The 17,789-nt window shown below is 40.0% G+C and overlaps 2 protein-coding genes across 3 annotated transcripts; both read right to left on the bottom strand.

Moving 5' to 3' along the window:
- Positions 1 to 2,606: 2,606 nt before the first annotated feature.
- LOC308125878 (solute carrier family 22 member 13-like) lies at positions 2,607 to 7,589 on the bottom strand. Of its 2 annotated transcripts, none has more exons than XM_080489917.1 (10): positions 7,190 to 7,589; positions 5,566 to 5,669; positions 5,288 to 5,442; positions 4,282 to 4,453; positions 4,084 to 4,204; positions 3,913 to 4,007; positions 3,618 to 3,832; positions 3,370 to 3,478; positions 3,099 to 3,293; positions 2,607 to 3,009 (listed from the first exon to the last, which is right to left on the bottom strand). In XM_080489917.1, exons 1-10 carry the CDS (start codon positions 7,556 to 7,558, stop codon positions 2,940 to 2,942), a joined length of 1,605 nt encoding a protein of 534 aa, XP_080346043.1. In that variant the 5' UTR covers positions 7,559 to 7,589; the 3' UTR covers positions 2,607 to 2,939. The 2 variants fall into 2 exon arrangements, with proteins under 2 accessions (XP_080346043.1, XP_080346044.1); XM_080489918.1 differs by having other exon boundaries at positions 2,615 to 3,006.
- Positions 7,590 to 11,152: 3,563 nt separating this feature from the next.
- LOC308125879 (solute carrier family 22 member 13-like) lies at positions 11,153 to 17,312 on the bottom strand. The gene is made up of 10 exons (XM_080489919.1): positions 16,889 to 17,312; positions 16,062 to 16,165; positions 15,174 to 15,328; positions 14,743 to 14,914; positions 14,517 to 14,637; positions 13,890 to 13,984; positions 13,602 to 13,816; positions 12,348 to 12,456; positions 12,075 to 12,269; positions 11,153 to 11,974 (listed from the first exon to the last, which is right to left on the bottom strand). The coding sequence occupies exons 1-10, from the start codon at positions 17,261 to 17,263 to the stop codon at positions 11,917 to 11,919; spliced, it is 1,599 nt and encodes a 532-aa protein (XP_080346045.1). The 5' UTR covers positions 17,264 to 17,312; the 3' UTR covers positions 11,153 to 11,916.
- Between the last annotated feature and the right edge of the window lie 477 nt (positions 17,313 to 17,789).

Below are 17,789 nucleotides of genomic sequence, written 5' to 3' on the forward strand. Positions count from 1 at the left end.
ATTTAGTGTATTTGTAATGTTGACATTCTTTTTTCGTTTGGAAGGATTGACTGATCTTTTGATCACACAGTGAAAAAGCTCATATTTCAGGTCAGTGGTGTGGTGACTTTATTTTATCCAGAGACTGTTGGTTCAACCAGATACAGATGGTTTGGTGTTCCTCGTGTCGCTCTGCCCTCATGTGGATAACGTTTGCGTATTTTTAAGTGTTCAAAATGTACAATGTTTGTGTTCTTTGGCAAAGTTCTGCCACTGTTTGTCACACTTGTCACACGTATGATAGGACACAGAGATTTGTCCTCTACATTTAACACATGAAGCAGTGATATTCAAAGCTTTGGGGTTTTATTTTATTTTATTTATTGTTTTATAGAATCGCTGGTTTAAAAAAAAAAAAAAAAGCCTTTTGAGTGTGAAGTCAGAGGTATTTCGTGATTTGTTCATCAATTCAGCAAAAATCGATTTAGGAGTATCAGAGGTCAAACTTCATTGAAGAATACCCGTAGAACAATAATTAAGCCACATAAATATTTATAACCAAAGCTTCGATTGTGGCTGGATCTTTATCAGGATATTGTCCCCATAAATCTGAGAGACCAAAATGAAAACCTGCACTGGCCAACGTTCATGAGTCTGACAATGTGAAAAATAAAAAGAGTTGCAAAGTCATCGTAAAACAGGTGGACACACACACACACACACACACACACACACACACACACACACACACACACACACACACACACACACACACACACACACACACACACACACACACACACACACACACACACACACACACACACACACACACACACGCGCGGTGACAGATAAAAGTTAATCATGACATGTTTTTACAACTGGCATGACTTTTAGAAAGCATCAAGTAAAGCTTTCTGATTGAAACATTAGTGTAATATTGACAACAACAGAAAAAACTAGAACTGGAACTTGGTAGAGCGCTTAGCTTCGCCAACGCCACATTTGTCACCATGGAAACCAATGGATTACAAGTTTATTTGATCCTCCACACCACTCCTTCTGTCATTTGTCTTCATCGTTCGAATACTCATGAAATATAAGAGTGTGTGTGTGTGTGTGTGTGTGTGTGTGTGTGTGTGTGTGTGTGTGTGTGTGTGTGTGTGTGTGTGTGTGTGTGTGTGTGTGTGTGTGTGTGTGTGTGTGTGTGTGTCAGCTGCTTCCTGCCAGAGGCACCAGGGTAGATCAAGTCAGAGCAGAGTGTACTTGTTGGGATACGTATTTTTCTGAGTGCCTTTCCTGATCAGTGTTGCCAACTTTGCAATATTGATGCTTTATTTAGCCCTCTAGCAAATGCTTTTCTAAAATAGCCACCTACCCTCGCCAAAGCACCCACAGATGGCCTGGTCCTCATGCAGTTGTTCGATCTTGACATTGATCTACTGGAGTCTTGCAAAAATATAGTCAAAAGTAATACAAGTACAATCCTCAGTCATACATTCTTGTTAATGTCTCTTTCCTTTTAAAATGTAATGATTTCTGTTTCATGTAGCTTTGAGTCCCAGTGACTAAAAAAAATTGATGTGATATGTTCAGGAACACAAACACTCACAGCTTGCAGACAGTTCATGTGAGGTAAAAGTAAGCGTTGTCTGAGTCTGTTGTCTGGACAATAAACCTGGGCTAAGGTGGCCTGACCCGATGTTTATTGCATTTTATTTTATCTTGCATGAACATTTATGCATGTGCACGTTATGCTGAGCAAGAGACTTCTTTAGTTTATTGCAGTGCTTCTTTTCATGTTGATGGTGAGGTGGTCTGTATGGATATAGTGGCTGTTGTCAGTGGAAAAGCTGCAAGGTGATTTGGACCGCTTGTTTTTTAAACTGCACACAACTCCAACTGAATAACAACCTACTGCCTCACACTCAGTGACATTCCCTCAAATGCTTTAACTCATAGAATTATGAGCAGTTGATAGTAGAATACTACTTTAGGCCAAATGGCCAGTGGCAGTGTTTCATAACATGCAGGACTCCGTTGGCTTCAAGGCACGCATTCTTTAGCATAGCCGCACACTAAGCGATCACATGTAGGGGATGTGTGTTCATTGCTTCATGAAAGTGTTGAGTGTTGGTGATGTTGTGAGGGAAATGTCCATCAGAACCGTTTTTAGGATGAAAGTAGGAGTATCGTCATCAAATGTTTATTAATTTTCAATGTTCAATAACAAACTCAGTAATAGAGCCATAATGTGCCGTCATATTGGTGTGATGGACACAAACCTATACCTGTAATGCACTGAGCTCAAATGGAAACGGCTAAGGTGTGGTGTATTTCCCTGATACAGCCCTTTGCATTAAAGTCGGGTTCACTTTGTGCTCACAATGCCATCAAGGAAAAATATGTTGGGTGACTAAACTTCTCAATAGGTACATTTTGAAAAAAAAAAGGAGCAGAATAGAAGACTCATCTAAGGCGTTATAAATCTGGTGAATGAAAAAAAAAAACCCAGACCATATGAAACACTGAGGATCAAAAAGAAAATTCTGCTCATATAATGTATTTGGGGACTTTAAATTGTCCTCAGGGAAAAAACATGAAAACTTTGATTAAACAATCAATTTGTCAATTTGTATGCATTTCTTGCATTTATTTATAACGTACACAGCATTAATGAAAAAAGTGTGATTTTACAAGTTATTTATCTATTGTCTAACGATATATAGTTTCTTTTATTTCAGGTAACCTTATCCAAATATATTTAGGCATATCACTTCACAAGGGTGTAGTATTTTTTCAGATAAAAACAGTGTATCAGGAGGTTCATATTCATGGAGGTTGTAAAGAGTCTTTTCCTTTAATCGACATCAACAGAAAGTGGTGGGAATGTACATTGGGAAGAAAGAGTCACTTGGTTTAGGAAAGAGAACGAAGAAGTCATCCAACAGAGCGACCATTCATGGGCTTTCTCCTGATCTGTCTCTCATGGGTAAGACTTCATTGTCATTTGTGTCATTCTGTTGCCTTCTGAAATTAAAGACAAGGCATAAACCACATATATGTAGAATTGATTTAAATAAAGATAAATATTGTTGGTAAAGGTTTCAGTCACTCACGGTGTTTGCGGATGGTCCTCAAGTTCCACGTTACAGGTTTCAGGCAGTAGTAAAGACAAACTCCCGGCCACAATGGGGAAAATGCCGAACAATGCCATGGGGATGGCGTGATGATAGACCTCCAGAAGCGTTATTAGAGGACAGAGGATACCCCCCACACGCCCACACATGCCAGTCAGACCCAAACCATTCTGCCTGCAGAAATATAAACACATCAGCAATCTGATTGCACCCAAAATAACAAAAAAGCCTGGTCTACCGTCCATCTTACCTTAAAGCCGTGGGATACAATTCAGCAGTATAAATATAGGTCGTACTAAAAGCGGTACTGCTAATAAATTTTCCAAGTACAGCTAAGACTGTAACCACTGTGGGAAGATCTGGTGGACAAAAACAATCAAAAAATAAGAGTTAGTTCTGAGTCTATTAGACCAGTTTAATCCTGCTCTGCAGAATTGCAAACAGTGAAAATCCTCAAGCCTGATTGTAACAGATTTGCATCAGCCAACAGTTAATTACCTCTTGGTACCACAATAATCGCAAGGCAAGCAAGACCTCCAAAAATGAGGGTCCCTGACTGCCATATTCTCCTCCCAAAGTACTGGAGGCAAGGTAAAGTTAACAGACGTGCAGGTATTTCAACTAATCCAAAGATTAACTGAGTGAGGTAAATATCCAGGCTGAAAGTTCCCACATTCAGACTCAGTCCAAAGTATGTCAGACTGATAGCAAACCTAAGTGAGAGGGAAATATTTAGTGACCCTACAAAGATAATCATACAGATGTGGCAGCAGTTTGAAGTTAAAACACTCACCACACAACGCTCAATATGAGAGTACGTTTCCTCAGATATGAGATCCTGAAGATGTCCAACATGTTTCCTCTTTTGATTTGAGCCTTGACCTCTAACTTCAAAACAAAGGATTGACAGAATGATGCAACATGTTCGATTTTAATTGCTACTGTATGTGTAAGTGATTCTCACCTTGTTCAACAAGTCCTCTGGGGCGTCTCTCCCGTTCACTTTGGCGACTCTCCGCATCAACTTTACTGCCTCCTCCTTCCTGCCCTGGGTAATGAGCCAGCGGGCCGACTCTGGAATGACCCTTGTTGACAAAAAGTAAGTCAAGTTTGATTTCTTTTATATGGTTAAACATGTAATGTGGGCTGAGCGTGTGCTGACCAGTAGAAGATTCCCACAAAAATCACAAGAGGGCCGAAGAGGACTATCTGCAGGATCCTCCAGTTAGTGATCAAATAGGCAACACCAGGTAATATGATGAGCCCAATAGGAAGGGCTATGTGGCAGATAGTGGAGCAGAGCACAAACTTTGACGAGTCAACCCATTCTCCTCCTTTAAATCAACAGGACACATGAAAAAGGCAGTTTCTTTCTTTGTTCAGTTCAGTTCATTCAAGGTCCTGCAATTAGAAAGTGGAATGCATGACAGGCATTACAATACTGTGCATCTGCAGTATGAGCCAGAAGTCCAAAGATCTGTAAGATGTAAATTCACTGCTGCATGCAACATCATCTAAAAGTGACTTTGACCAAATTTCCTGCAAGGCAAATGTCTTTCAGCATGCATTCTGTGATGTCAAAGCTCAGAAAATATGTGTAGAATTGCATGGCCGTTTCTTGTCATTACAGGCAGACTAGGCAAGTGCCTAGGGCCTCCAAGCCACCAGGGGGCCCCCAAAGCTGCATGTGCAGTTTCATCTGAGGACAATTAAAAATACCTGTCTTAATCTGTGACTGGTATTTTTATGGAATTATTAAGTCGTGTTTGTTGGACCACACAGTCACACAGTGAATGACGCGGCGAGCCGCTGACAGGTATGACGGAACGATTGACAGCTACACGTTATTCCTGTTAATGAGCTGGTGATATTGGCTGGATACGAAGAGGTTTAACGACAGGTTTTTAGTGAATGTGTTTATTTGTCCTGTTAGGACAAATACCTGGCCAGCCGGCTAGGATTAGGTCGTCCTGAAACCGGTTTTAGAGTTTGCTTCATGGAAGTTGGCTAATATAAAATGATTATGCCACATATGAATGGACAGTGTGTCCTGCCATGGGACTGCCTGCCCTCTGGGGCTGTTTCTACTACTGACTTTGCCGTGTCTGTGTCATCCAAGACCTTAAAATGAAAAAGGCAGCGCATGCAGCTGTAATCTGAATACCTACCGAGCACAAATCCACTGGATAAAATGCCTGAAACTGAGATGGCACTGATGAATTTGAGACCCATAAAAACATAGATGTTCGGTGAGAAAGCACTAATCACGTTGCACAACATCAGGAGGAAGTTTGACAGCAGGACCACAAAGCGCCGACCAAATCTGCAGAGACACGAAAGAACCGTTACACTGACGCAGATTCTCTGTGAAAAGATCTTATTTCAAGCTGAATTTACTCTAATTCCTAAAAAAAATGCTTTGCTTTATTTTAAGAGTTGCCTGTACCTGTCAGCCATCAGTCCCATAACAAATGCTCCCACAAGAAGACCAATCATGTAAACGGACTGTGACACCTCGATCAGACTGCTCCGGTCACACACCAGATCAAACTGCCAGCATAAAAGAGCAGGAAACACACGTTGCAAACAAAACAGCCATTACGGTTTTTATCAGGCCATATTTGAGATAGTTATGAAATAATATTTGGGGAGAGTGGGAAGATGGCAATCAGCATGGGCTGGTTTCTCAGATGTATCATGCAACAACAGACAAACATAAATCTTTGGAGAAGATCATAACTGAGTTTCTTCTTAACTGAGATTCTGACACTGACATTTCAGTCTCCTTGACTTCCCCTCCTCTGTGTGATTGCTGCCATGATGTGCTTCACCTGTGCCTGAGTGTGTGGTCGTCGGCACCTGGTGGCCGTGGTATATATTGGACGTCTTCTGGTTGCCAGTCTGTTTGTGTGTCTGTGGGGGGGGGGGGGGGACTCTATTGTCTAAGTCCGTGCTTCTGTGTCCTGCTTTCCAGTGCCTCAGTATTTATCTCTGGTGATCTTGAAGGCAAAATGCCATTGTGATGATGGCAAATTAAAATCGACTAGTGGTGGGGTTTGGGGTGTCAAACACAAGAAACAGCCACTAAATTCTTCACTGGGTTGCACTGTTTTATTGAGATTACGATTTGATATTTTAATTCATGAAAAGTCATTCAAAAACGGGCATTAAATGGTAACATTTTCACAAGTGTTTTTTTGCACTAAAATTGAGGGACATTGATTATTTTTTTTTTGTCATTTCTTGGTCTTTTGCCATCATTTTGCTTGTTGTATCCAAACATTTCTGGATGTGACCACTGACATAAAATTAGTTCAACATCCCCTTTCTGTTTTTCAGCTGAGGATTGGACCAGGTCCCACTGACACAGCAACCCGAAACAGTCACACTACCTTATATACTTACAGTAACAAGCTGGAATACCTGCCATATTCACAATTGTAATAGAAACTAGAAAATTTCAGATGAAATTTTGGGTATAACTGGTATCGTCTCCATGTTGTGCTTTTCATCAAAAGCCACCCGCTTTAACTTGAAAATTGTTTGCATGTTTTTGCGATTTTTGCAGAAACCGTTTGGAGAATCCTTAACAAAAGCCACAGTATGCTATTGCCAAATAATAAACTAGCACCTGGTATAGTAATCTTTAGCCTTGCCTCTTAAAGAACTACAGAACTTACAGAACTATATCTACTGGTGAATAGGTAACATTTCTAATCACAAGGTTTATTCAAAACCTTTCCTATTTTTGACTAGGACATTAAAATACTTTGTTTAAAAGTGGTGGAAGCACCTTTGGGTCTTTTAAACCTTATTCCATCTCTGTATCAGGTTGTGTTAATCCTGTAGTTTTTACTCCATACCTGAAATAATTTACATGCAGTATCATCACTGAAAACAGAACAAAATCTTTTCAAGCAATAGGGACTCGGGTGCCAAGAATTTCAAAGTTAAAGTCTGTGTTTTGTGACTACGTAAAACTTTTAAGGTGCACAGTAAGGCTGTTTTTTTTTGTTTTTTTTTGTTTTTTTTTTGTAATAGCAACAGACTGTGAAATAAGTATCTTTTACCTCAGTGACAAGGGTGGAGACGCCCTTGGGTGCCTCAAAACTCCATCCATTTCTACATCCTGTTGTGGTGTTAATCCCATAATTTTCGATAGTTTCCAGATCCACAGGAGTGAACATTTCACAACTTTCAAAGCTTCCATCCTGGTTCACTGGGATAGTCAGAGTTCTTTGCCTCTCTTCGGTCAGGTTGGGCCCACGCTCCAGGATCCAGTCTGTGTTACAATAATGTGGGAAGCTTATGCCTGAAAACACCAATCCCATCAAGTCGAAACCTATAAATATGTTTGGAACACATAGTAGTGCCACTAAAGCTTTCTGAAATAAGCCAAACTCCCCGATCTCCTTCAGAATCGTCACAAAGTCAGCCATTTTGTGTATCTAGATATGCTCAGAGTGCTGTGTGGAGAGTGTGTAACAGAAAAAAAAGATTGGGTTTGACAGACAGTTCAGCAAACAAAAGTCCACTTCATGCTTGCCAATTTAGTTAATGTTTAACCTGTATACAATGTGCTTATGTGACCTGTGGCACTGCTCATAGACTATTAACACATGATTTCAAATGTGAGAGTCACTGCTCATTTTATCAACACAATAACATCTTGCGAGCTGATAACAGAAATCAAATCAAGAGTTATGAATCTAACTAAATATCTACCCATTGATAGATAGATATCTTAATGTTGAAGACGTAAAGCAAGAGTTAACCTCAGATGAAATCCAAGAGCAAATATTATAGTGATGGTATATTTTTTTTATATTTTTTTAATGGTATTCAGGGCCATTTATAGCTTTGTAGATACTATTTGGGGGCCCTTAGTTTGTCAAACTACAAAGCAGAGATTCCTAATCGTTTGATTTACCTCTGTTAACCCCACGTTAAAATCAAATAGGTCAAGTTGAGCCGCTCAGGCAACTTAAAGTGATAAAATAAACATAATTAAAGGAAAACGACAATCCTCCATACCTCAATAAATAAAACAAATACTGAGTGTTAAAATATGTTTAGTTCAAATAATAAAATACAACCAACATATAATTTCAAGTGCAATGAAAAAATCTGTCTCACACTTATCAACATCACAGTTAATATATTTAGTCACATTATTGATAACACATTTTATTTACAGTCAGTCACACTGCATCACCTTCAAAATATCTGCTTCGTGGCTTTTTTACGTGTGCAAGATGTATGCAGCGTGCGACAGTGGCTCCAGTTTTTCCTTCTCTCTTTTTGCTTTATTTCACTATTTTTTTCAACCTGGAAAGACTCACAAACATTGGAAGAGCTTTATTGGCTTAAGAAGGTTATTTGGTGCTCAGACCCCGGCAGAAGACTGCGACGAGTAATGAATGCATGGACACAATGATCTAGGATTTGTCTTCCTCTCCACAGTCTGGACACTGGTGGCGGCAAGGATGAGGCTGAGGATGAGGCATTAGGCAAGCAGGGGATTCGATTCTTTTTAAACAGAGGGAAACCTAACAGATCCAAGAGCGACTGTAGAAAGGAAAAACTCCCTTAAGCAGGAAGAAACCTTTGCAGAACCGGGATCAGAGGTGGTGGCTTCCTGCTATACTGGTTGGGTGAGGATAGGAGAGGATGAGGAGGCAGGCAGTTCAGGTAGGGTATGGATACGGACTGGATGGTGAGTGTTGATGGTGGCGATGATGCGATTCCTGTGGAGAATTGTGATGGGCGGGGGGAAAGGCGGACACCCGGCTGGGTTGTCGGAAGCGAGGTACCACATGACCAGACTTTAATTAGTGATAACATTCAATAACATCACTGTAATGTAGTTTCAGAAAAGTTAGCATTTTCAAACAGTTCCACCTTAGGACCCGTTCTCAAAAATATTAATTTCAATGGCTCTGAGCACCAATACCATCTAAACGGACACGCAAAACACAACAGAAGTTTTCCATTTTCATTTGAAATCATTATTGTGTAAACAAGGCCTAAGATTACTATTCTATTCTATTTCTTAACTGAATCTAAATGTCCACACTTTTGTTTCAGGAAAGCAGACCTGCATGATTGCACCCGTTTATTTTAAATCAGACAAAACCGGACACGTGTGACGATGCTCAGATTTGAGTTTATTGATCACACACATGTCAAAATCCATTTTTAAGTCAAATCCATCATATAGGCCTGGGGGATTCAAGGCAAACAGGATATTTTAAACCAAACAAGGTCGTTTTCTGTAAGAACCATTTCATATTACTAACCTCATCCTGACATTTTAAGGTGCTTGTTGTTTCATTGAAGAGTCCATAAAATAAAGGTGGAGTAAATAAATGGATGTGGGTGGCACAGTAGTCAGCACCATCACTTCGATGCTAGAGAGTCTGGATTTGCACATTTCTGTGTGGAGTTTCATTCTCCCTTAATTTTGTGTGTTTCCTTTACCAGTAAAAAAGACATGCTTGTTGGGCTGATTGATCACTCCAAGTTATCGATCTTTTCAAACTGTCATGGACTATAAGCCATTTATTCTGTCGTTGGCCACTTAGTCTTAAGGTTTTAATTCATCACTTAATTCATCAAAATATTTAAAAACTTTTCCACATTTGCTTGCAGTAACGAGAGTAACAAGCTCATGAATACCCAAAATGAACAAATCATTACAATGGGCAGAGAAAAGAAAAAGGAGATGCACATAACAGACTTCACTTTTTCAAAAAGAAAACGCATACACAAATCAATGTGAATATAACTATACTTGGAATCCAATACACCAAGAGGAAAACAATAATGGAGAGTGATTTATAACTCCAGAAATAAAAATGCAAACAAAATAAATATATTTTACATTTTTGTGTTTTTTTCTGATATGTTTTCCTTGGCAAAGGATCCTTTGTCAGCAATCCCCCCCGTCGGTTTTCTGAAATTAAAAACAACAGCAATTATACTGAATTCTTTTAACTAAATTCAAGTATTGAAGTCTTATCAAAAACAACTTACATTGATTCGGTGTAGTCCTGAAGGTCAGAATTCCCAGTTTCGGGTAGGAGTAAGCACAGACCCCCAAGAACTATGGGGATCCCACCATAGACTATCATTGGAATGGTGGGATGGTAGACGTCCAGGAGCCGTACCAGAGGAGCGAGGATTCCCGCCACACGTGCAAACATGCTATTCAGACCAATACCATTCTGCCTACAGACAGCATATTAATCAACAATCCAAATGAATAAATAAAGCATCTGCCTGCATGTCTTCTGTATGTTATCGCTCTCACCTTACAGTGGTGGGATACAATTCTGCACTATAAACATAGGGCGTAGTGAAAGTGCTGGAAGCCGAAAGTTTGCCCAGTATAGCCATGACTGTTATTACTGTGGGAAGATCTGTTGGCAAAATCACAAGAACAATAACACATTTCTGAATTACATATATGTAAAGTCACATGCTTTCTATTATTATTTGCCTTAAAAGCTGCATTTTATCATCTAAATTTTGTTTATGGATCTCTGCACTATCTCACATTTAACTATTTGATTATGTTAATTCAGTTTTATTTGTCGTAAATTTGTAGACGTGTTGTGTGCTGCGGACCTCTTGGCCAGTTCACCCTTGTAAAAGAGCTCTTTACTTTCCTGGTTAAATAAAGGTAAATGAATGAATAAAAATGTCAGCATGTTCACATACATTTTGCTGAACAAGGTTTTTTTTTCTTTCTTTAATCCATGTCCTTATCTGTTCTCATCATAAAGGTCTGAATCGAAATTGATGTTACTCAAGATACCTCATAAATTAACTAAAGCGAGCCACTCTCTTATCTTTGGACTGATAAAGGACAGACTAATGACTAACCCAACAAGGCAGGCCAGAGTGAGTGAAAGAAACAAACATTTCCATTTTTTCACTCTATTTAAATTTCAGTTTAAAATGTTACTGATTAAAATGTCAAGAACCTGATTTCAGTGTGAATTACAGACAACAACAACAAACCACAAATTAAAGATACACTGGCAAACACACCACATGTTTAATAATTAGAACATGAACAGGGTGGGGATTGTCACCTTGTAAAGATCTATTTCACCCTGATCAATGTATATCCTCCTGAACAGAATTACGTTTCATGGTTTTTTTAATGTGTTTTTGGTAAGCAGAGCTAACTAAAATATATTCTAGTGAAGAAACAAATCTAATGACTCGAGAGTGAAAGTAACTTAAAAGTCACACATGTGGATCGTGTCACAGTAAGTGATAGACTCACTTCACTGAAATGAAACATTTTGTGTTTAACAGTTGTTGGGATCCAGGGTTAGAGGCTTTCACTTTTATTTTTTTTTATGATTTAAATGTGTTTTCATTACATTGACATTACATTTAAGTTCTAAAAATGCATCTTGCAATAAAACAAAAATGACTTTCTAACTGCATTTACTCCAGATTTTCTAGTATAACATACAACCCCCCCATGAAATTTCACACACATGCATGCAAGTGCTCCATCTTTTCTGTCATTAAACTTCCAACAACTAAAATTGCATTGTTAACAACGGTTTGTTTCCTCTGAAAGTTTTAGCCATCAACAACCAGTCAACAATGTAACGTTCATGAATTTCATTTCCTGTTAATGACAAATAAGTGTTCACAGAAATGAAGCATTGCTTCCTGGGAAATCTTATGGAAATCTTTGTTACGTCAGAGTAACAATTGACAGCATTTCTCCGTACCAAATGAAAAAGAACCCACATGATTATATAGATTACATTTAAGTCCGTGTCTTTGGTTTGTCCTCGGTAGTAAAGGGTCCGGACTCAGATGGCCTCCTTAGTGTTTCAAGAATACACAAAAAAAACAACAAGAAAACCATATTAGTTAGTTTTCTCCCCATATGAAACATAGTTGTCAAATGGTTCAACAGCTCACATTGGTTCAGCGTGGTCCTGAAGTTCAACGTTGGAGGTTTCAGGCAGTAGTAAAGACAGACCACCAGCAATAATGGGGAAAGTACCGTAGATTATCATTGGAATGAAGGGATGGTAGACATCCAGGAGTCTGACCAATGGGGTGAGGATTCCCGCCATGCGAGCAAAGGTGGCATTTAGACCGACACCATTATGTCTGCAGAGAAGAAACCCGTCAACATACTGAAAATCTTCTGAAATATGCGTGCTAATACTTGTATTTTGTCAGTGTCACCTCATGGCCGTGGGATATAATTCTGCAGTGTAAATATAAACGATGCTGGAAGTAGACACAGCAGCAAAGTTTCCCAGTACAGCTGAAGCTATGACCGCAGCAGGAACATCTGGTGGACAAGCAAAAACACAAAGACAAATCTGAAAGAACGTCTTAAGAACATACAGTTGATGGGAAACACGAGTAATGGCTGCCTGAATTCAGACCACTTGATGAGTATTTACATAAATATTACTATATTATCTTCACACTAGACCAGGGGTCGGCAACCCGCGGCTCCGGAGCCGCATGCGTCTCTTTTGTCCCTCTGCTGTGGCTCCTGGAGACTCGGTCCCACTGTGCAGTACGTGCTGGAGCGCGGCGGGCCGGGATGGTAAGGCAAAGCGCACCCAGACCCAACTCGATTGCGCGATCCCATCACAGAGAGTGCGGTTAAAATGCAGCAGAGGTTGTGAACGCCACGATGACGACGCAGGTATGTAACGGCATTACACAACAGTACTTGCCGGACCAACGCGGAAGTTGCCACTGCAGCTCCGCGGTCGTCCGAGAAAAGCCGTGAGCCTCCGTTCTGTGACACAGTGGAAAACGTTCTCATTTTGAACAGCAGCGTCCTGCTCCCGCTGAATCTCCTCCTCTCCTGTTATGGAGAGGAGCGTCTGCACCTCGTCAGAAGACCGACTGCAGCACACGGATTGAATAATATTTAATCTGCCGTCACAGACGGACGGACGCCTCATAACACAGACAAGGTGCTGGTCTATTCCTGGTGGGTCAGAGCTTCTGGGTCGGAAAGGAGCCGCCACCGCCTCTCTCTCCCTCCTCACCTATGGAGTGTTCTTTGTAAAAGGAAAACTTAGTCGGGTCCAAGTGACGCAGTGTTAAAACTGCTGTAGGACGCTGCTTCACCCGTGCAGTCCCCATGGTTCAGTGATTACGACTCTTATCTGCCGTGCGGGGAGATCCGGGTCGACTCTTCATTGGTACATTATTTCTAATATGTTTAATTCATGCTAAAGACGCAGTTTGGATTATTCTTTTTATTTTCGAGCCGCCGTTCCTCAGTATTTTTACGTAAAATAGAGGTTAAAATCAATACATACAGTGTTATCTTGATTTATATGTCAAGCAGGTTCTGCGGCTGCCAGTGTGTTGTGTTCAGTGGGAAACGGGTCCAAATGGCTCTTTGAGTGTTGAAGGTTGCCGACCCCTGCACCAAACCTTATTATTATGCATGGCAGAGCAACACGTTACCTGCTGGTATGGCAAGGATTCCAAGACATGCAAGACCTCCCATTAACAACATCGTTGTTTGACAAATTCTCCTCCCAAAGTACTGGATGAATGGTACAATTCCCAGACGTGCAGGGATTTCAACTAATGCAAAGATTAACTGCATGAGGTAAATATTCAGACCAAAAGATCCCACATTGAGCATCAGTCCATAGAGCATCATACTGGTTGAAAACCTATAAGTGAGAGAGAAATGTTCAGTGCATTTAGAAAGACATGTGACAGTTTGTGGATGATCCCAATACTCACCAGACACAGCTCATTATGAGAGCACGCTTCCTCAGATATGATATCCTGAAGATGTCCAACATGTTTCCTCTTTTGGGTGTCGTGTCACTCTCTAACTTAAAGGGGCCATATTATGCACAATTCACGTTCCAATGGTTTTCCAACAGTGATATGCATCCCCATATGTGGGAATGACGCCCCAGAAGTGAAGAAAGTCGGTCATCTCTCTCCCTGGCTTGGTTCAAGTTTTTATAAAGTGTGTGCTCCAACGAGCGAAGCAGAAATCAAATCCCAATCAAGGTAGGCCTTCCCTTTGACCCTCCCACAATTAGGCAGCTCTGCTGGGTGAAATTACCACAGCACACATCGCACCCCAAGAGGAAGCACTTCCGCGGAGACAGCCCAGCTCACACAGACACAGCAGATTCTGAATACGGCTCATATGATCCAATATTCAAATGGCTGAAAATAAGGGAAAAGCTGGGTTTGTGGCAATAAACTTTGACTGCAATGTTTGTGGACCAATGAGACTCATGTGAAAGTGTTGAAAAGCTGGATAATGGTAAATCTTTAATAATTTAAGGCCAGTTTGTGAGTGAGACTTTGTTCATTTTCTGGCTTTATCATGTTTGATTTTGAATGACTTACCTTGTCCAACATGTCTTCTGGGACATGTCTCCCATTTACTATAGCTGCTCTCCGAATTAGGCTCGCAGCCTCCTCTTGCCTGCCCTGGGTAATGAGCCAGCGAGCGGATTCTGGAAGAAGCCTTGTTTACAAAGACCAAGAATCAAAAACATTTATTTATTTTCTTTTTTTTATGTGGCCATTATGTAGGAAATCAGCATGTTATGTGGTAAAAGTGACTCCTGACCAGTAGTAGAGTCCTAGGACAAGAAGTAGAGGGCTGGACGTCGCTAAATGCAGAACCCTCCAGTTGGGGATCAAATAGGCCAAACCAGGCAATAGCATCAGTCCCAAAGTATAGGAAATGTTGCAGATCGTGGTGCAGATGGCAAACTTGGAAGATTCACTCCATTCCCCTGCTTTAAATCACATCAAGAAATGTTCTTTATAGCACATGGTAACATCCATATATATATATATATATATATATATATATATATATATATATATATATATATATATATTACTCACAATATACTATTTAATATGCAGCGCTACAAATATACACAATGATGTTTTTATTTTTGGGGGTTTAAAGACATTTTGAGAAACATACTGCTAAGTATCATAAATCAGCTAAATGGTGGCATGAAATTCGGCACCGAAAAATGTACCTACCGATCACAAATAAACCAGAAAAAAGGCCTGCAACTGAGATGGCACTGGAAAACTTGAAGACCATGTAAACATAAATGTTGGGTGCCAAGCCAGCAGCCACGCCAAACACCATCAGAAAGAGGAGCGAAAGCAATATTGCAAAGCGGCGACCAAACCTGCAGAGACAAAAGATGAAAAATAGAATTATAATACATGTTGTTCTGTCTTATATCTGAAACATTATGCTAAACTCTAACCTGCAATGCAATCTTTTATGACTGCACACCATCAAGTCTCTCTCACATCTTTAGTTGCACATGGGCAACATGGGTTTGGAAGACATAAGATCACTGAAAATGTACAAATGTGAATGTGCAACACCTCTGATTGTATGTCGCCAGACACACAGAGACAGAAAACCGCATTTACACATGCAGTAAATCAATCATGTCTTTGGATCGTGGGAGAGAACTGACTTATATCCAACCTGTTTGTGGCTGTGTGAAAACTCCAATTCCAATTTTTTCACACCAGACCCAGGCCTTGATCATATGTGGTATCAATTTTTCTACATGCGACGTCATTAATGTGTGACTGACGTCACTGGTAAACCCCGGAGGAAGCGGCTCTCTTACACAGGCTGAGATCTGGGCTGGTTTTTATTGAGGTGTGTTGGTTTTACAATGTTTGGGTTGGAAACAGTGAGTCACATCTGGCAACCGTCGTGCTGACCATTGTGCCATCCATATTTACTTCCATTAACAGTCTTCTCCGCTCTGGTGCCAGAAAACATTGGGTCCAGTCACGTTCGCGCGACAGTCTGATAGAAGCTGAGCTGAAAATGTAATGTGAATGATGACGCACAAAATGACCTGCAGTGTGAACCTAGCCTCTGAAACAGTCTCTAACCTGTCAGCCATCGCTCCTGTCACCAAGGCTCCCACAAGAAGACCGGACATGTAGATGGACTGTGACACATCGATCAGATTGCTCCTGTCACACACCAGATCAAACTGACAGCAGGAGGGAGGAAAGACAAAGAAAGTTGTCGTTCTCGGTCAGTTTGGGATTTGCCAGTGATGCTGCTTCAGACAGAAGTAGAATTTAACTGCATAAGAGTAATTTCTTATTCTACTTCAGTAGATTTTTGGGAATATTTTTAATTCACTTGAATATTTATTTAATGAAGTTCATGTGTTTCACAGTGAGGCTTTTAATCTTTTGAAAGTGCTCATACTGACTGACATAACTTTACAAACCACCAAAATGAAGGACTCAGGATTTCTCAAAAGATCTGTATCACTGAAGTTTAAAATTCAAATCAATTCAATTAAAGTCAAATACCTAAATTCATCTCTACGGGTAATTTAAAAGCATAATGAGTAGCTCATATAAAATCATTAAAAAACATAAATCTTTCAAAACACCATCAAAACATAAAATAATATTTATAATACATTTTAATAGAATAATAAAGTAATCAAACTGAATTGCTAAAAATATAAATAATTCTAGCCAATGTTGTGATCAAAAAGATATGACATATAAGGGTGAGCATGACAGCTGAATTCCCCACAATTCAATAAAATAGTGGCGAAAGCATCAGCGATTGCATGACACTTGAAAAAACTCAACTTGCTGCACTTTCCCTTTTACTTAAGGAAATTAAACACATACAAACTTAGAAAGGAATAGATGGAGTAGAATTTGTAGAGTTTGAAATAAACTTCTTCTACCTCTGTGACAATGGTGTAGGCACCTTCAGGTGCCTCATATTTGAATCCATTCCTACATCCTGTTGTGGTGTTTATCCCATAATTTTCAATGGTTTCCAAATCCAGATCCACAGGAGTGAACATTTCACAGCTCTCAAAACTTCCATCCTGGTTGACCGGGATAGTCAGGTTTTTCTGTCGCTCCTCTGTCAGGTTGGGTCCGTGCTTCAGGATCCAGTCTGTGTTGCAGTGATGTGGGAAACTTATGCCTACAAATACCTGTCCGATCAAGTCGAAGGCTGTGAATATGCTTGGAATAAATAATATAGCCAGCAAACGTTTCTGAAACCAATCAAACCCCCCGATCTCTTTCAGAATGAGTTCAAAGTTGCTCATCTTGTTGCCTAAATGTCGTCCGAGTTCTGTGTTAGTCGCCAAGAATTTCCAGTTCACTTTCTTTCTCTATCTATAGTTAATGTTCAAACTTTTTATAGTGATTTTATTACCCGCCACATTGTTCAGTAACTCCCCAATGTGAACTCAATGACATAAATGTTGGTTATATACAAAAAATATATGATGGTGAAAACTCCTCTGATCAAAGACTGAGCGGTTACCTGTCTTTATGACTGAGTTCTTTTTTGTACTATACCTGTGAGGTCTAACATGCCCTGAGAGGATTAAAATGCTATAGCCCACAATGTTTTTAATGTTATTAAGTGTTAAGATGTGACCAAAGTTACAATTAGATCAAGGCTGCCTATCAGCACTTTGTTTTCATGGTTTGGTTGCAAAGTTTACAGTCAGAGGTGGAGGAATTTAATATGACAGTGAGAGGAAACATAAATAGTGCTGCCAAAACTATAAAATAATCATCTTTTACTCTAGACATCGTAAAGCACGTTTGTGTCGCACCATTCGG

This window comes from Lipophrys pholis, assembly GCF_963383615.2.
Source record: "Lipophrys pholis genome assembly, chromosome: 20".
NCBI classification, from domain to species: Eukaryota; Metazoa; Chordata; class Actinopteri; order Blenniiformes; family Blenniidae; genus Lipophrys; species Lipophrys pholis.